The 19,350-nt window shown below is 40.5% G+C and overlaps 3 protein-coding genes across 6 annotated transcripts; all 3 read right to left on the minus strand.

Annotated features, from left to right (window-relative positions):
* Positions 1-239: 239 nt before the first annotated feature.
* Positions 240-4,904, minus strand: rad52 (RAD52 homolog, DNA repair protein). 4 transcript variants are annotated; one of them, XM_068723286.1, is made up of 12 exons: positions 4,817-4,904; positions 4,531-4,608; positions 3,286-3,387; positions 2,989-3,082; positions 2,828-2,895; positions 2,585-2,703; positions 2,386-2,461; positions 2,063-2,292; positions 1,381-1,571; positions 829-888; positions 484-717; positions 240-405 (listed from the first exon to the last, which is right to left on the minus strand). In XM_068723286.1, exons 2-12 carry the CDS (start codon positions 4,582-4,584, stop codon positions 344-346), a joined length of 1,290 nt encoding a protein of 429 aa, XP_068579387.1. In that variant the 5' UTR covers positions 4,585-4,608; positions 4,817-4,904; the 3' UTR covers positions 240-343. The 4 variants fall into 4 exon arrangements, with proteins under 4 accessions (XP_068579387.1, XP_068579388.1, XP_068579389.1 ...); XM_068723287.1 differs by having other exon boundaries at positions 4,531-4,599; positions 4,817-4,887; XM_068723289.1 differs by lacking the exon at positions 240-405 and having other exon boundaries at positions 645-717; positions 789-888.
* Positions 4,905-7,876: 2,972 nt separating this feature from the next.
* LOC137880820 (zinc finger protein 737-like) lies at positions 7,877-12,110 on the minus strand. Its single transcript, XM_068722351.1, has 2 exons — positions 12,091-12,110; positions 7,877-10,549 (listed from the first exon to the last, which is right to left on the minus strand). The coding sequence occupies exons 1-2, from the start codon at positions 12,108-12,110 to the stop codon at positions 9,085-9,087; spliced, it is 1,485 nt and encodes a 494-aa protein (XP_068578452.1). The 3' UTR covers positions 7,877-9,084.
* Positions 12,111-15,871: 3,761 nt separating this feature from the next.
* On the minus strand, positions 15,872-18,258 carry LOC137881476 (uncharacterized). Its single transcript, XM_068723441.1, has 2 exons — positions 17,945-18,258; positions 15,872-17,799 (listed from the first exon to the last, which is right to left on the minus strand). Exons 1-2 carry the CDS (start codon positions 18,114-18,116, stop codon positions 17,018-17,020), a joined length of 954 nt encoding a protein of 317 aa, XP_068579542.1. The 5' UTR covers positions 18,117-18,258; the 3' UTR covers positions 15,872-17,017.
* Between the last annotated feature and the right edge of the window lie 1,092 nt (positions 18,259-19,350).

Below are 19,350 nucleotides of genomic sequence, written 5' to 3' on the forward strand. Positions count from 1 at the left end.
TTGAAATAAAATTATTTTTCATTTTATTTTTAAGGCCTTGAAAACGTAAATCCTATGATAATTATTCAACACTTAACACTGACTTAACATTAAATATGATAAAATAAGCAGCTATCAAACTTTAGAAAAGATCCTTATGTATTGATCACATTTGTTGGTTTCATCTCTAAATAAAACCCAGTGGACTGACTTTTGTGGTTATGGTTTTATTTGTTTTCAAAACAAAATACATTTCTCCAAATAATTCAATTAGCAATTAATTGCAAAGATAACTTAAATGTAAGCACTATAAAAAAAATGTAAAACAAAAGTAAAATGAATTTTATAAAGTGAACATAAAATCTCAGGTGTCCAGTCGGCGTTTCTTCATGTACTGTCCTTGTCTGTACGGACTGATGGCTTCACCTGTAAGGTTGAAAAAGTAGATTGAAGACCACAAAATCCAGCCGACAGCTCACCAACATCTCTCACATGAAATCTCACCTGGTCTGGCCTGATGCTGGTTCTGATGTTGAGGTCTGTATTGAGCCCGGTCCTGTCCTCCACTGTACGACGGGGCCTCGTCCGGAGGTCTTCCTGTGGGCCTCAGAGGGGTCTTACTGCGCGTCTGCATCTTGTGATTCCCAGGTGTGCTCGGTGCGAGCGCTCTGGACGGAGGGCCGCCTGCATCCAGCAAATCAATCCCATCCAGAGTGAAATCCCAGAGCTCAGGATCGTCTGTGGGAAGAAGACAAACCAGTCGTACTGAGTGAGGCTGGTGATCGGTGAAGAGAGGCAGGTTTCCTCACCACACGGTCAAAGTACGTAGAGCCTCCGGGCTCAGATAACCTGCTGAATGCTCGTCCCTGCAGCCGGGCTTCCTGTGTCCAGCAGGTACATCTTCAAGACCTGGAGGAATGGATACATCTTTTTAAAAACATCAACTCCTAAAAGTTATTAAAGGGACACTTTAAACTCGCGGTCTAAAACCTGGAAGCCAAACCCGACACAATGTCATAAGGCCCCATGTTTCAAATCTAACATTACATCTGGTTTGTAAATCATTTCATTCCCTATTTTTATTATTCAGTCAATTATTTTACTAACGAAGCTTCAAAATCCGAGCATAAAAATAAACTCCCTGTCACATTAAGCAAGATGTGCCAGATTGCACAACTTTTTAACAGTTTGGCAAGTTCAAGAGAATTGGATATTTAACTATTTTTGTGGCATTAAATGTTACGGTTTCTTCTTCCATCCGCAAACCTGCTGTTCTCAGGTATACAACCTCATAGTGTTTGCAGAGTATCCAAAAAACCTATCCAGTGCACGGTAATTTGAGTTTGAGGCTGCTGCTCTAGACAGAATGAAACCCCTCATGGCGACACATGAAACCCTCACCTCCACCGGATACTCGTCCAATGGGGACCTCTGTGTCCTCAGACTTGGCTTGATCCGGTTTCTGCTGCAGCTTCCTGGTCTCCATCTCTCTCCTGAACTTCTGTTGAAGCTGCTGCTGTCTGAGCTTTCTCAGCTGTTTGGGGTCTGTGTGCTCTAATGAACCGCCAACGTTCGCCGAGTCCATGACAGGTCTTAGAAAAAAAACAGATGAAACAGATTGGAGATGATGCACGAGAGATGAAGTAGTGTCAGTGTCACTAAAGCCAGAAACTACACCCACATGCAGCTTCTTAGGAGTAAAATTAAACCACTTTCAAGGTACCTAAACAAAAAACTTCATGACTATCAAGGTCTAAATTGTTACTATAAATGCAAATTGTGAAAACAGAATTCAATTATACCCACAGTAATCATTGTATATTAAAAATATTTACATTAGTAAAGTGCTCATGGCACATCCAGACAACAATCGAATATGACAACAGGATTGTTTAATTTCAAATATTAAAATATTTTTGGTTTACATGAGTGACTGTGTAGATTAACTACCTGATTATGTTGAAAGTCAAGCATTATTAAAAAAAACATTTTAATCCAGGCATATTCCTAACCTGGAAAATATATTTTTTTAAAAAGGTTCAAATTAAGCATTTCCTACACTTTATACAAACGCTGTGTTTACTTGGAGTCAATGTTGTCGCTCTTCCTGTCAGCAGCGCCGGCAGCATTAGGAGTGTGAACCTCTGAATAGTTCTGGTTGTGGTTGAGGACTCTGGGCTCCAGCGGCGTCCTGACAGAACCCACAACAGATCCAAGCCTTTCCTCTCGGAGCAGACTGGAGTACCGGGCTTTCTCCACTAAGGGCTCACCTGCGGAGCGCTTGGTCTGAGCCGGATCTAGAGGAGGAGGAGGCTTTGCGTAGAGGAGAAGATTCAGCACCCAAAAACTTTTTGGAATGAGAATAAAAACAAAAAATGCTAAAATATTTATAATTCTGTACCAGACCTTTTTGGGGATCTTGTTAATGGCTATGAGGTATTCTTTATCCAGGATGCAGTTTCCAAGAGCATTACCAAAGCATCTAAACAACACCCAAAAAACATTCTTCTTATCACAAAACACATTTTAGAAAGATTGTGTATTCTAAATGATTTTTCATCATGTTTCATACTGAGAAGACAAATAAAAATGCAAATTCCAGTACTTCAGTGCTCTCTTCATGCCATCCGTGACAGCTTCCTTTCTCGCCTTTTCCAATGACAGAGCTTTAGACCTCAGTCCCTCACTGACACCGTAACCTACATCCTCATGAAACGAGCCGTCCTAGAGGAGAAGTACACATGACACACAAACTCATGTGGCCGACAAGCAGGGAAGAATACATCAGGTAAAGATATTGTTAAAAATTCAAATCAATATAGTAAAAATAAGTATGGCTTCCCCTAACCTTCAGCTGCACTTTGACAAACGCACTGACTCCGACGTAAAACTTCCCGTTGATGATGTCTATAAAGTCTGAAAAATAGAAGTGTTTTCTTAGTGCGACTGTGTGGAAAGAGCTGGACTTTAACAGCACTCTCTAGTGACAAGAAGCTGTACGAGTCGCACCGACATTCTGCTGGGAGATGGAGTGAGACCATCCATTGTATCCAAACATCTCATTGGCCAGGCCAATTACACGATGCCCTTCCACGTAGCAAACCTGGAAGAGTCCATTCAAGAGGTGATATCAAAGAGAGAGGTGGAGAAATAAAACACATCACAATCACATGCACTGTTCATGTTGCAATAATTGTGTGATTATAACCTAGCTGACAGACAAACATCTAACTTTTCTACAGTTCACTTGAAACTGCTTTTACGCTTGAACAGAAAACGAAAGCAGAGAGATAATCAAAGACTTGCCTTCTGTCCTCCTCCAGCCATTCTGCTACTGATGTACTCTGGTCCCAGCTTCTGTCGCAGAGCTTTGTGCACCGCCTGCTGCTCCTCAGCTGTGTAGGTACACTGACAACACAGTAAAAACTAAGCATACATATAGACCATGGCAGAATAAAAGAGTGTATGGTTCTTCGGTTAATGAGTCACACCCTGACCCAATGTTGTAGCACTGCTTTCTGCAATCACAAGGTTTTAAATTTGTATACTGTAATGGAAAATTTCTTATTATATTGTGTAAAGGCTTAAGTGTTTGTACTTTTGCTCTGAACTCAGTAGATCTTCATCCTTTGTGTTAACATACGTGCTCAAATGTATCTTGTTGTTTGTGGAATGGAAAACTTGATATTCTTATGAGTATCTTATATTCGTATAAGTAGAACTGTCTTATATACTTGTTGTGAGACTTGTGATCCATACAGCAGCTGACTGCCTGCACCCATATCCTCCTGTTCTGTGTTGAATAACAAGTACCTATTGTATATTCACATGTTCTGTGCCTTAAGGGTAAAATGTATACGTTTGTGTGTCTGTTGTTACGCAAATAAAGCACCTCTGCACCTCTCATTTAAAGGAATAGGCTCTACCTGGACCCGTAGTCCTCAGGGATATTCAGACAGCCTGGTGTATTTTAAAGTGCCTTGAGAGACAATCTAGCTCATTTACACTCACCAAATGGTTCTGCTTTGTTACAATGTGTTGATGACATCATGATTTGCAGCCCCACAGAAAAAGCATGCAAATTAGAGTAATTTACAATTACAGTTATCCTACTTAAAGGTTTGGCTGCAAATGGTCACAAGGCTATCCGTCTAAATTGCAATTTGCAGGTAAAATAATTTTTCCACCACAATGCTAATATTGTACATATGTAACAATAGCTTGGAGCAATGTATTGCAAACATACTGTTAGTCTCTTCAGTACCAGTGCAAACCAATCACCATCGCTCTTTTCCGTTGTCATTCTATCCCAGAATGCACTGGGTGAAGTAGGTGTGCGTCAGTTACTAACGTTATCCTTGTGAATTTTCTGCACACCTGAGCCTCATTTGAATGAATGAGTGTGGTCAGTGACAGAAGTTTACAGTTAAATGAATTGTATTGGTAAGATGTTGTTCTGCGCTCCTGTAATACAACTGACGCTACCTACCTGTCCTAAAGTAACAACTAACGTGACCTACCTGTCCTAAAGTAACAACTAACGTGACCTACCTGTCCGAAGCGCGTCGGTGCGGTGGCGCTCCTCTCCTCGGCGTTATTGGACATGGCTGCAGAGATCTCCTATAGTCACTAGAATAGACAGACATAAGTCACTACTTAATGCACCCTACCGTTAGCTCAACATGAACCTAGCACTGCCTCGGTCGGTTCAGGTCACACAATGGATGTATGAAGAGTAACTAGCTAGCTCAATGCTGGCTTTAGGGCACATATTACATGAGCCATGGCCAAATGTCGTTGTAAGTTACCAATCCCATTCATACAAACACTAACTCACGTGTTAAAATTCCTCAAAAGTGGATTCTTATGTTACAGAGCTAACGGGTTAATTTGCTACATTTTAAACCAGACCGGTGAACTTCCCGCTCGGACAAACCGGAGGAGGAGTTAATGCTGCCTTCACGTGCTGTCGGAATATAAAGATGTCTCTGAAATGTTTACGTTTTCTTCTACTTATGATAATCTGAATCAGTACATCGTCAAAACGCACAAGGACGAAATCCAAATCGTTCAAAAATATAAAATGAGTGGAACAAATGTACACTCATTTTATTGTTATTTTCCACCACAGAGTAGTAGTATGTGGTGCATTCATGTGATTCTGAATTCCTCTTCAAATGCCTTTATACATATGTTCATATTGATCTGATATGCCTATGGACAGTTCCATCATAACGAGCACAAAAATAACTATCAAATTATAAATTACATGAATAACAGGAATAAAAGCATTTATTATCAGAACAAACTAAACCTTGTGCAGTTTGTGTCTGATAGAATATTTAGAGCTTTGCATTGGATTCTGTTAATGGGACAGTTGTGAATTACTTTCTGTGCAGCAGAAACAAAATAATACAACAACTTTCCTAAGAAATCAATTCTTTACCAGCTTTCTCCACATGTTTATGTTACATCTTAACCCATAGTCAATATAAACATGTTACAACTGATGAGGCCTCTATTCAGTAAAGGGTTATAGTCCAAGCGATGGCCATGGTGGCCATTTTTCTTTCAACCATATTGATGCATAATACAAATTTGTAGTATGCATCAAATCTCTTTAACCAAACTTGATAACACAGAAAAGGTGATGTCTACCCGTACGTTTTGGTAGTCAAGGATTGCAAGGACACCATATACAATATCATAAACCGTTCTTGGATAATTCAGTGACGTTGTGAGAAGCAAATCACAGTATCTGAGATCCTAGGCTTGACTTTATAGTATCTGTCTGTTGCATGGGGCCTGATGGCATCTAAACAATTCAGGTCTGAACCAGGATATATTTAGGCCAGTTTGGCTTTATGGACATGCAGGTACCTTAAACTGTAACAATCTATGTCTAACACAAATTGAGGATGTATGCATTCTTTTGATAGCTTTTGGTCAGGTTTCCTTGGTAAGCTCTGTTTCCAAGTCTCCCCTCCACTGTGCTTTCAGCTGTTGTAGAAAATAACATTTCAATTAATGAATAGTACTATATAAGTGAGATGCATAGCCTGGTAAGTATGGCTTACTTCTCAGGAAACTCAACAGGTGTTTTTTAATGGGAATGTTGAGAAGTGTGTGTCAAAAAAAACAAATAGCCCTTCAGGAAAAAGGTCCCCCACACAATGTATTGCCTTCCCAAACCAGATCTGAAAAGTTACATCTACCATGGCAGGTTCAAAAAGATGGTTAGAAGTAAAAGACATAAATATCAAAGCCTGCGTATGGCCAACATGTTTACAGAATTGGGTCAGTATGGCAGGGTGTCTCTTACAATAGGATTATCTGTATGGACCCCACAGTCAGTTGGAGAGGAGCACACAACACAGAAGCTGAGGATACTGGTGAACACATTCTATGAGGGACCAGTGTGGGCTTTCCCCATTCAAGACGGTATCGCACCGGATAGTTGGTTTGGGAATGTTGGCTGCCCAGTGATAATACAAGAAGTTTGCCAGTGCTAGACAACTGTTTGCTTTGCACCACTCTAGAATAACTTTACAGAAGGGGGCAGTAGTATACAGTGTTTGAATCCAAGAAATGATCAAAGGGCCATTTACAAAGAGATTTTAAAAGATTTCTATTTTAGATCATGTGTGCATCCAATGAAATGACCATCTATGGGGATTGGGACAAGTGCTCGGTTTATCAAATTTAAATAGATTATATTAAAGAGGCTTCGTAGATTGTGAAATGACTGCCTACCCTTTATGAAACCTGTTTGGTCATGATGCACAATGATCAGTACTTTAATTGTCAGCCTGAGGGCAAGGTATCAGTATGTATCTTATAATCATGTGAGTAAGCTGGCTAACCGGTAATGCATGAGTGATTCTATATAAACGAAGTACAGTTAGTGGGGCAGTTTAGTGGCAAATGTTTTATAAAACTCAACCCATTCAGGCCTGGTTCTTTTCTATTCTTCATTAATTTAACTGCCTGCCCAATATCTGCAATTCTCGACCAAACAAAGTGAAAACCAAATAATAAAACATTTTAAACTGAACATTGATGACTTTTGGATCAGAGTTGAAGGCGCCACCTGTAGCTTGTATTTCTGTAAGTAAGTTGGCAGTCGAATATTGTCGAAGCTGATGAGAGACTTTGTCATGTTTGCTTTGACTTTGTCTTGATTTTAATGACCTAGGTTCATACCGCTGAACAAGAGTGGCACACCTCAAGGAAAGGTACAAACCGCTGAATAGTGGCACACCCCAAGGAAAGGTTCATACCACTGAACAATAGTGGCACACCTCAAGGAAAGGTACAAACCGCTGAATAGTGGCACACCCCAAGGAAAGGTTCATACCACTGAACAATAGTGGCACACCTCAAGGAAAGGTACAAACCGCTGAAGAGCAGCATACCATCGGCCACTTATCAATCTCGGCGTCACACCCTCAGGCACTGAATTAAAATAGCATTAAGAGTGAAACGCTGAATTAAAATAGTATCAAGAACAGTGTAATAGAACTGCATCACAGTCTAGCTTGTTAACAAGTCTTATACACATTTATAGTTAGATATATTTTAAATTCTTGTTTAACTTAAAACAATGATTATGAATTTGTAAATGAACATTTGGCAAAACCAACAACTTTTTTATTACTTGGTCACTACTGTGCACTCACTGTGAAACTTTTTTTCATGATAGTGAATCATGTACTTTACCTAACGGCTGGCTCAGTAACTGTTCACTATCTGACTCGTGGTGAGACACCACAGGATCTCACTATTAGGAACTCATAATGAACACCCACAGAACACAAGAGAGATTGGATTTTCTTCAGTTCAGGCAGATTTATTTGCATCACAAAGTATACAAGTAAACTGAGTCAACTCACTTCACAATAGCATTTCCTGTTAATGGCTCTTTTAATCCATCAATAAAAACCTACACATACTCTGCATATTTACATTCCCTGTAACTATGAAGTCCCCTCTCTCATATGACAGGAAAACCTTTCTCTAAGACATTGACATCTCACCTTTACTTAAAACCTTTTACATTCAGTTACAGAGATGTGGCTACTTTCATTGAGTTACCACGTCACCAAGAGTTTCAATTCTACGGTTTCTCGTGTTTACAATAAACCACTAGAAATAAATCATCTCCCATATTTTTTGCAAATACAATGCATGTGATGTGATCTTACACACCACGCTAAATGAGACCCATAAAAGTATCTTATCATGTGGACCACTGAGTCTGAAAGCACTTCCACATGTTTTACAAGTAACATTTTTAACATGTGGGTTTCCACGTGGACTTTCAACTCACCACATGTAAACTCTTGACTGTGTTTTGCATACATTTAACTTCTCGCCTGTATAAATGCTGATGTTAGATTGAATCTTTTCCCGCAGGTATTGTCATCTTGTATGCATTGTATCTTTGACTTTCTCTTTTGTGGTGTCTCTTCTGTGGTTTTGGCTCTACATTTTAGGTGATATTATTACATTACATTACGGTCATTTAGCAGACGTTTTTATCCAAAGCAACTTACAATTCAGTATCTATCACACACACCGTAGACGCAGCTACAGGAGCAATTTTGGGGTTCTTGCTCAAGGACACATTGACATGAGACTAGCAGAGCTAGGGATCAAACCACCGACCCGGTGATTGAAAGGCGGCCCTGCTCTCCACTTAGCCACGGTCACCACCCATATTATCAACAATAAGTAGTGTCAACTTTTATTTCCTGTTAATGGATCTTTTAATCCCTCAATAAAAACCTACACATACTCTGCATATTTACATTCCCTGTAACTATGAAGTCCCCTCTAAACCTGGACTTTTATTTCCTGCCGTCATTTACAGTAGATTCAAATCTACCAACAGTGTAACCACACAGGGATTACAGGCCATATCACAGATGGACAAAACTCCTTCAAACTCCTTATCTCAAGACCTCTAACATCTAATAGTTTCATGATGATTCCTCAACACTGTGGGCTCTTCACATAAACAGCAACAAGCCACTATTCATTCTGAAGTCTTTTCCCCATTATTTCCAAGTAAATGGCTACTCACCTGTGTGGGTGTGACTACTTTTAACCTGTGTGGGTTCTCATGTGGCTGTTCACGTTACTTCTACATCTGAACTTTTTACCACATATTTCGCATGAATACGGCTTCTCACCTGTATGGATTCTCATGTGGGCTGTCAAGTGACTGCTAGTTCCTAAATCCCTCCCACATGTTTCACAACTATATGGCTTCTCATCCGTGTGGATTCTACTGTGTTTTTGCAATGCTAAAATTGTGTTGAACCTTTTCACACAGCTCTTGCAAGGGTATGGCTTCCCACTTGTGTGGGTTTTCATGTGGCTGTTCAAGTTACTGTTAACTCTGAAATCTTTCCCACATATTTTGCATGAATACGGCTTCTCACCTGTGTGGATCATCATGTGGCTAGTCAATTGACTGTTAAATCGGAAATCGTTCCCACATATTTTGCAAGTATTCCGCTTCTTACTTATATGTGTCTTCATGTGGCCTATCAAGTGACTGTTATGTTGAAAATCTTTCCCACATGTTTTGCAGGAATATGGCTTATCAACTGAGTGTATTAGCATGCGTTTCAGCAAACGTGACTTATATTTAAAGGCTTTCTTACACGTGTCACATTTGAATGTCTGAGTATGACAGTGAATCGTTGACATAGCGGAATTGTTTGTGTGGATCCTCATGTGGCTTTTCAATGATGAATTTTCACGGAATGTTTTCCCGCAGGCCTGGCAAAAGTACGGCCTCTCACCTGTGTGTATCCTCATGTGGCTTTTCATGTCACTACTACATCTGAAACCTTTCCCACATGTTTTACAAGTATATGGTTTCTCACCTGTGTGAATTCTCATGTGGACTTTTAAATAACTGTTATATTGGAAACTTTTCCCACATGTTTTACAAGTATGCGGCTTCGTACATTTGTGTACTATCATGTGCCTCTGCAAATATTCCTTACACTTAAAAGCCTTCTCACACATGTCACATTTGAATGTCCGAGTATGACAGTGAATCGTTGACATAGCGGGATTGTTTGTGTGATGTTGATTCTGTTGTTCTGGCTCTGCATTAGTTGATCCTGAGTCTCCATTCTTGCCTCCTTCCTGATCTTGGCTCTCAGCTTCATGAGAGTTGTGAGAGAGGAGCTGCTGGTCACCATTTGGTTCTGATACCACAGAGCTTTTAACTGGGACGTTGCTGAAAGGCTGAGTTTCATCGATACTAAAGTTTGGTCTAGTCTGGTCTTCACTGGTTTCACTTTCCTCAGAAGTAGTAATCAACATAAAGACATCAGTCTCCTGCTTCAGTACAAGCTGGTCTCCCTCCTCACTGGTCCAGAGTTCATCCTGCTGCTCTTCAATCTGTGGAGGTTCTGGGTCCTCTTGGTCCAGACTGGAGTTCCTCTCCTGAACAAAGAGCTGCTGCTGATCAGAGAGATGCTCGTCCTCCTCACAGACGTGTTGTTGTGGGAGCTCTGGAGGGACAAAGAATGAGTAGAATATGATACTACTGTGATGATAGAAACTGTTGTCAAATCAGCTGACACTAAAATTGTAGTGCACCCATATTCTGTCATACTTTATTTTCTTGAGGGTAGCTTAATTGATAGGAATGTAGGATAAGCATATATAAGCATTATGCTTCTGTCTGTGTCTTTTCAGTCATATTGTACACTAGATTGTGTTTGGCTACACTTATTGTATTGTGTGTGTGTGTGATGGCTGAATACAAACACTACTACTACATTCATGGTAAACACATTCAAACGGCCCACACCAGGATTGAGGGAGCATAGATACAAAATGCATAATATGGAAATAAGATGAATTGGAAATAGCTGATTTCTCAATATTTGAGGTGCTATTAATAGACAATTCTCAATAATTCCAGACAATGACTGATATATTTATGTTCAAGACATCTCTGACATACTAAAAGTAAAAGATTTTTACAATACTATTTGAGACATTTTACAAAATAAAAGCCTCAAATTGTCTCCTCACAGACGTGTTGTTGTGGGAGCTCTGGAGGGACAAAGAATGAGTAGAATATGATACTACTGTGATGATAGAAAAACTGAAGATACAACACTTAACGTGATGATGTCAGACATGCTACTTTGTTGGTTTTTTAAAGACTATAACTTCACTGTTTAACTTCACTTCTGGTTTCAAAACGATATTCAACAGTCTGCGCTGACGATCGATCTCTTCCTCGTACTCGACGATTGTTTTCTTCAAAACTTCGAATATTTCTTCAGCAGCAGCAGTTAGTCGCTCGTTGACAAACTGTCTCAAAAACGAGACTAGAGACATTATTGTTGTTTAATAATTACGATTAAAGTTATTATCTTCACCACAACATCGTCTTCCAGCTAATTTGACACACGTGCAGCTATTTACGTCCGCGGGGTGTCGCACTGTTCCTTCAAATCTGCTAATCCACCAAAAGGCATTTTTCTCCGTGCCTTTTTTTTCTTTCCAACGTTATCTGAAAACAGTACAGTAGTGACAGTAGTGTCTTGATACCTCACTAACACACTCTGACAACGAGTAAAAACAAAATCCACTAGAAGCTGTTCATCATCCTGAGTTTGTGTTAATGAAAGTGTAGAATCCAGGTTTTAGTCTCTAGGCATTGTGAGTCCCCTCCTGTCTGCAGCTGATCCGAACGAACTGCTTAGATCTCCTCTCCATCTCATAACGCATCCATTCGTGGTGATGAGGGGCAGGTGGAGCTGGTTTTCAAAAACCCAGCCCCCTCGCTGAACACATCATCATCATCATCATCTCCCCAGCTCCACCCCTCCAGCTAGTAAGGCTCATCTGATAGCAGGCGGAACAGTTAAATATGCATGAGCTTGACAAGTGGCATTGAGAAGAGACAGGATAAGCTAGACTGCTGTGGTGTAAAATGGGAGCAGATGAAACCTAAGACAGAGCCATCAAGGTCCAGGTTCACTCCCACTTTTTTTCTGGGGGTGTGACAGCAATAACTGCTGCCATGAAGCTGTATAGTTCATGGACTTACAAACAAAACCAATCTCTTACCTTTTGACACAGATGGGCATTCCCCTGAATAGCTTGTTTTGCCAGCAGGGCCGAACTCGTCAGTTTTCACAGTGTTCCCTTCATTCCAGATAATCAAATATGCAGCATTGAAGTGAGATTTTAAAGTTTAAACAGAGCGGATGGTGTGGGCCTGAGCCCCAACTGTCTCTTTTAGGGGTGGGCTACTGCAGAGCAACTGCTCAGGGTGATGCTGGTCCTCCAGCTGTTTATGCACTGCATAAATGAACTGAGAGCTCAATTCCCAGTGGACACTCTTTCAATAAATACGTTTTTTTCTGCCAGGAATATCACAGCTCCATTACAGACAATCTGAATGGAACTGCCTTCTTTTTTCGTATGGCACCGGATACATCAGAAATGACTGAAATTAGATGTACTGCATATTCATCTCGTATACTTAATCTATTTAACCATTTATTTAACAAGGAAGTCCCTTGAGACAAACATCTCTGTTTCAAGGGAGACCTGGCCAAGATAACACACCATTACAAAGTTACAAAGGTAAAAGTATGTACTAAACAGATACTTTATGAGGTGTGTATTTACCAGTCACGACAGCAACGCTGGTGTTGTTGTGTGAGTCTGTGTGTGAGGCGTCATGTTAAAACGTGGTCCTGGAGACACCTACTGTAGCAGGAACTACCACAGAGCTGGTTGTCAGTACTTTAACGACTGTTTAAATTGCTGTCTGTCTGCAGACAGATTTTGTAACCTCAATAGCGTCGCAACCTTATAAAACGCACTTTCAGATGAAACGCTCAACTAAATGTATATCCAACCTGACAGTCTTCTTGTTTCGGTTGGACTCTGCTCTACTGCTTCCCAGGAATTGTAACATTACCACAGTAGTGCGATTACTGAATTTGGCAAACAGTTGGTTTAAAGTAACCTAATGCCTCCTGATGCAACATTATTTCTGAATGTAATATCTGAACATGAAGCCAAGGACGTTTTGAACATAGTCCCTATAGTCTCTCCTTTTCTGAGTGAGTCGTGTCTACCATCTAGTGTTTGGAGGAGAAAGTAACATGTGATCGTGATTCTGCAGAGAGACACAGATCAATACACTGTATATACCTCAGTCGTCTACCACTGAGGAACTAAAACTAACTTGAGAAGAGATTAGGCTTTGGCAGTTTGAGATAGAAGGGAAGGGCTAAACACAATAACAGTTACTGCACCGGCACATCTGTTTGTAGTCAGGAGGAGACTGGCTCAGGCAGGACTCACTCGACTTTACATGAGAGTGGATGTCAAAGTTAATCCATCCAAATGTAACTGGTTTTCCACATAAGTGGACTACCTCGGGTATGTCATTCTTGCTAAGGGGAGGATGGCAGATCCTGCTAAGCTAGAGATAGGTAGGTATTGATTGCAGTTACATGAGTTCTGCGTTTTGGTAAAACTCCCAGCATGCACTGAGGTAATAGATTAATGAACATAAGTCTAATTTTATGTTGTCCTGCATTGTTTCTGGTTCTACATTTTGCTCCACAATATTTCCACACTTTCATCACAGTTAAACATTAGATATTACCAGTTAATATGGTTAAACTACAAGTTATGCCAATGTATGATTGGTGCATGATTGTAACGGAGACTTTCAAGTGATATGTGTCAGGTTTAATAACATGAACACTGTTCAGGTATATGTCCTAAAAGTGAGTTCAACTATGGGGTTCACATTAAATGCTAAACTGATCATATTCCAGATAACTATCAATAAGCCTACACTTGTCTGGGCTTAAGGACTTGCTGCCAAAACATTTCAAGATGGATTGAAACCAGTTTTGAAGAACCAACAAATCCAAATTAATGTCAAATCTTTAACAATCTAATCTGAATAGTTCTGTTATCTATGCATGAAGAACAGGGCCCTGGTATTGGGTTAAAACACTGTAAACACAACACTATGCATCTAAAGAGAACTCTACAGAAATCTATGATGTTTTGTTCCATAAACTGAGATTACGTTAGACTTTGTTACTATGGCTATTCTTTTGCAGAGTGCAGATCTCCGCCAGGTGTGTCTGCAAAGACCACTGCTGTATTGTGTGATTGAATGAATACAACCAGTGCTGTAAAGCGTCGTCAGACTTCTGTCGAGTCACAAAAACAAGTGTAAAGTTATACGAGCAAAGGGCTCAAAGTCGGAGAATCTTTTCATAAAATTATTAAACTACAATTACAGTTTATTGAAATTTCTATAGTAGATTTGGGCACATCTGTAACATCAATTACATTTCTTTCATATCAGTCTTGCCTCAAGTTTTCATGTCAATTGTAAGTGTTCCATTGTTCCACAAGGTGGAGCCATGTAGGGGGATGTTTGGGTAAAATGTTGTTATCAAGCTGTGAGACTCTGCTACTCCACTTTGTCTTCCTCACGCCACCATAAATGAATGATTTATGTGCCCTACCTCCACTGCTATATTTGCTACATACATTGCACTTCAAATACTGATATTGCATGTCAAATTTGTACCATATTTTTTCTCTTTTGCAAAACACAATTATTAGCTTTAACTGTCGCGGGAGTTCAGGACAGGACCCAATAGCAACCACAAGACAGGAATCAGGTACAGAAGAGATATTATTTTGGACAGTGGACTAGTTCGGGTAGGATCATCCAAGCTGGGAGGTGTGCGCGTCCCCCTGCTTCACCCGGGTTGCGTGGGTTCGGACTGAACCGCACGGCGGAGGACCGGTCGAGTGTGGCCCGACACCGGACAGATGGCAGGGTCGACGGTGTGGTTTCCCGTGGACCGACACCAGAAGGCAGGCAGGATCGACAGGATCGACGGTATGGTTCCCTTGGTCCGACACAGGATGGCAGGCTTACGTCAACTGCGTGATCTCCGCGGAACGACACGGGATATCCGAGGAACTCCGTGGGCTCAGGTTGGTAACCAAACAACACAACCTGGCAGCTGATACACTAGTAAGAACAGGGTGAGTAGACTGTGCGGACTGACAACCCAGGACTGCAGGACCAGGGTTGATTAGTATTATTAGTTACTATTATTAAGTACAGTGATCATGTGTGCAGACACAAACTTCTCAAAAGTCTCTCCAGCTGTTAAAGCCGACTGACAGCTGATCCAGCAGCAGCCGTCATCAGAAACAGACGTCGCTTCACGTGACGCAACTGATTTCCTCGTTTCCTCTCTCCTCGCATGGTTTCCTTGCGTCTCTCCATGTATCCCTGATGGGAGGGACTAAGACGCAAGGAAAGGACGCAAGTGAAGTAAACGGGGATGCAATTAAGCGACTTGGGATGTAACCTACGTCGGCCAAAGGCTGGACCGAAATGAGACGGTCTGATCTGCAGCTACAAAGGACTTCCTGTTTGCGTCATCAGTTGTCTCCCCCCCCCCCCCCCCTTTGCTGTTCCCGTGCCTAGAAGCTAATTTGACACGTACGTGCAAGACATTTGGCACTATTTGATAAAATGCCAATCATAACTTACATCCACCTTTTTTCCTCACTTTTCAGATAATGATTTTGTATATACATGAAAAAGAACTAATGAACATTGGTGGAAGAAACATTCAGATCATATTATAAGAAATACCACAGTGCATTCACAGTGAATTAAAAATGTTATATAAAAGAGGTTAATTTACAATGGGTTATTAAAAGAATTCTGTATATAATAGCTACATGCATTTCTAGAATAATTACATGAAATAGTTTACATGACACAATGTTATTTAATGTAATGTATTACACAACCATAGCAACATAGGGTCATGTTCCTTGAATGCCATCCTGCCACGCCTTCAACATGTTTGTGTCGTCTAGAATGGTCTTTCTGCCTGATTCATGTGAATGCAGCATTGCTATTGTAACGATAGCTGTCAAGTGTTTTGGAGAACAATTATCTAATTACAAACAATTATTTAATTACAAAAGCAATGCTATATTCACTTTCCAATCTTGTTTCCTGTCCATCAAACTATCTAGATCAGGTTGTCAGTCTTTTGAACAGTGCACACTAGAACTACTTACAGAAAACCCAGGATGCTGGTCTTTTTAAAAATTACATTTGACAAATGCTCTTATGCACACACAACAATCGGTCAGCCACATCACACCATTAGTTTAACAGCCACTTCTGTGTGAAACAAAGACTCACAAGACATCGAAGACTGTATTAGTTCTGAGAAATACTGTTCAGACATAATGTGATGTATGTAAATACAAAGACACACCATAACTGCAGGTGAACATTTTTTAACTGAACAAAAAACCTCTTCCACATGTTCTAAATATGCAGCTTCTCACCTGTATACTGTATGTTTGAAAACACCTGAAACCTCTGCTGCAGTGATGCAACTTTTAACCAAAGTAGTAGTAGATAGATAGATAGATAGATAGATAGATAGATAGATAGATAGATAGATAGATACTTTATTAATCCCGCAAGGAAACATTTTTTTGCTACAGCAGCATTTATAGATACAAGCAATCAAAGTAACAGAGTAAAAATATAAAAAATCAAATGCACAATATATACAATGACAATAACAGAGCAAAAATATTAGATATAAAAATGCACAATATATACAATGAAATAGAATAATATTAAATGAACTAACTAAACAGTAGGGCAAAGATTTAACCAAACAACAGAGTAACGGTGTAGCGGTGTTATAGTCGTGTGAATGATTTGGCCAGAGGTGATTTATTGTAAAGTCTTATTGCAGTGGGCAGGAATGATCTCCTGTACCTGTCCTTGTGACAGCGGAGCTGGATCAGTTTGTTGGAGAAAGTCTGCTGTCCCTGCAGTAGGTGGTGGAGAGGGTGGTCCGGGTTATCCAATATGTATAATAGTTTTTTCAGTGTCCTCTCCACCACCTTTCCAGACTGTCCAGTTTGCAGCCTTCTTATGTGCGTGCTTTTGTTAATATTTTTTTGTGACTACAACTGGAGCGTTTGTGCTGCGGTGATGCAGCTTTTCACCTGTGTGTATCCTCATATAATCGCTTAAGTTACTGCCAAATCTGAAATCTTTTCCACATGTTTTGAAAGTATATGGTTTCTCACCTGTGTGAATTCTCATGTGGACTTTTAAACAACTGTTATATTGGAAACTTTTCCCACATGTTTTACAAGTATGCGGCTTCGTACATTTGTGTACTATCATGTGCCTCTGCAAATATTCCTTACACTTAAAAGCCTTCTCACACATGTCACATTTGAATGTCCGAGTATGACAGTGAATCGTTGACATAGCGGGATTGTTTGTGTGATGTTGATTCTGTTGTTCTGGCTCTGCATTAGTTGATCCTGAGTCTCCATTCTTGCCTCCTTCCTGATCTTGGCTCTCAGCTTCATGAGAGTTGTGAGAGAGGAGCTGCTGGTCACCATTTGGTTCTGATACCACAGAGCTTTTAACTGGGATGTTGCTGAAAGGCTGAGTTTCATCGATACTAAAGTTTGGTCTAGTCTGGTCTTCACTGGTTTCACTTTCCTCAGAAGTAGTAATCAACATAAAGACATCAGTCTCCTGCTTCAGTACAAGCTGGTCTCCCTCCTCACTGGTCCAGAGTTCATCCTGCTGCTCTTCAATCTGTGGAGGTTCTGGGTCCTCTTGGTCCAGACTGGAGTTCCTCTCCTGAACAAAGAGCTGCTGCTGATCAGAGAGATGCTCGTCCTCCTCACAGACGTGTTGTTGTGGGAGCTCTGGAGGGACAAAGGATGAATAGAATATGATACTACTGTGATGATAGAAAAACTGATATCTGATCAGAAGATACAACACGTGACGTGATGATGTCAGACATGCTACTTTGTTGGTTTTTTTAAAGACTATAAAGGTTTTACACACCTGTCCTGTTTAACTTCACTTCAGGTTTCAAAACGATATTCAACAGTCTGCGCTGACGATCGATCTCTTCCTCGTACTCGACGATAGTTTTCTTCAAAACTTCGAATATTTCTTCAGCAGCAGTAGTTAGTCGCTCGTTAAAAAACTGTCTCAAAAACGGGACTAGAGACATTATTGTTGTTTAATAATTACGATTAAAGTTATTATCTTCACGATAACATCTAAATCAGCTAATTTGATACGTACGTGCAGCTAAACCTACCAGTGTTTGTGTTTTTTTGCACATTTTTTACATTTACTTCCGCGGGGTGTCACACTTGGCTGTGTCTCAATCCAGCGACTACATCCTTCGAAGGACCCACCCTTTGCGGTCTACGTCGGCCGAAGGCCGGAGCTCACGGTCCAAAATGAGAGGCCTTGATCTATAGAGAACTTCCTGTTTGCGTCACCAGCTGTTCCCGCCCCCCTTTGCTGCTCCCATGCCTCGAAGCCGTGCTCAGGAGGATTATTAGGGCCGCGAAGGCCCTACTGAAATTCGAATACACATAGTACATCGGCGCATATTCGGGGGACTTGCCATACTCGAAAACTCACCAAATTTTGCACACTTGTCAGGCCTGGTGAATACAGCCATCTCATATAGGTTGCATATTTGTGTTTTTAAAAATGGCTCTCTAGCGCCCCCTAGAAGTTGGACTGGCGACGCCCCTCTGCCAGTATGTCCGATTTACTTGAAATTCGACACACATGTCCAGCTCCGCTAGATCTACAAAAAAGCCTCTCAGACCCCTAAACTCCGCCTACTTAGATTCTCCGTCATTTTTAATTTTGTGAAAAATACATTTTTGCAAACTCCTCCTACATGCTGGGTGCGATTAATACCAAATTTGCTCTGGATCATAATTGGAGCTACATCATTACAATATATCAAAATCTTTTTGATATCTCTTTGCGTTTACAATATATGGACCAATGAACTTAGGGGCGTGACTTATATATCAATACACATAACTTCTCAACCATTTGTCCTAAAATCACCAAGATTGCAGCATATGTGCACATCACATCCTGTATATATATACATCACAACCCTGACATTTTCATTCCATTCAACCCCTAGGGGGCGCTACAGTAAACCCGCCATGTTATGCTTTTTTGTCACTTTTCGCAGTTTCCAGCCTTTGTACTTTCACAAACTTCTCCTAAAGAATGAATGGGATCAACCTCAAATGTGGTCAGGATGCTCTTAAGACCTTTGTGATGAAAAGTTTTCATGGAAGAACCTTGACGTGGCGTGGCGGCCATTTTGCCTCATTCGACATGAACAATAAAATGACATGACATTGTAGTTTATATTTTTAATGGTGAAAATTTTGTGTTTTCCTTAAGATATTTTCATCATAAAT

The sequence above is a fragment of the Cebidichthys violaceus genome, unplaced genomic scaffold (genome assembly GCF_023349555.1).
Source record: "Cebidichthys violaceus isolate CVI_PGR_0920_01 unplaced genomic scaffold, fCebVio1.0.p SCAF_3, whole genome shotgun sequence".
Classification (NCBI taxonomy): Eukaryota; Metazoa; Chordata; class Actinopteri; order Perciformes; family Stichaeidae; genus Cebidichthys; species Cebidichthys violaceus.

What these genes read in the sequence shown, in the direction of transcription:
- LOC137881476 (XM_068723441.1), bottom strand. Translation starts at nt 18,116, where the DNA reads ATGTCTCTAGTCCCGTTTTTGAGACAGTTTTTTAACGAGCGACTAACT. An exon ending in AGTGAAGTTAAACAGGACAG is followed by an intron (nt 17,800 to 17,944) that starts GTGTGTAAAACC and finishes TTGTCCCTCCAG; the next exon opens with AGCTCCCACAACAACACGTC.
- LOC137880820 (XM_068722351.1), bottom strand. Translation starts at nt 12,110, where the DNA reads ATGCCCATCTGTGTCAAAAG. An exon ending in ATGCCCATCTGTGTCAAAAG is followed by an intron (nt 10,550 to 12,090) that starts GTAAGAGATTGG and finishes CTATCATCACAG; the next exon opens with TAGTATCATATTCTACTCAT.
- rad52 (XM_068723286.1), bottom strand. Translation starts at nt 4,584, where the DNA reads ATGTCCAATAACGCCGAGGAGAGGAGCGCCACCGCACCGACGCGCTTC. An exon ending in TTAACAAGATCCCCAAAAAG is followed by an intron (nt 2,293 to 2,385) that starts GTCTGGTACAGA and finishes CTCTACGCAAAG; the next exon opens with CCTCCTCCTCCTCTAGATCC. An exon ending in TGGACGAGTATCCGGTGGAG is followed by an intron (nt 889 to 1,380) that starts GTGAGGGTTTCA and finishes CCATTCCTCCAG; the next exon opens with GTCTTGAAGATGTACCTGCT.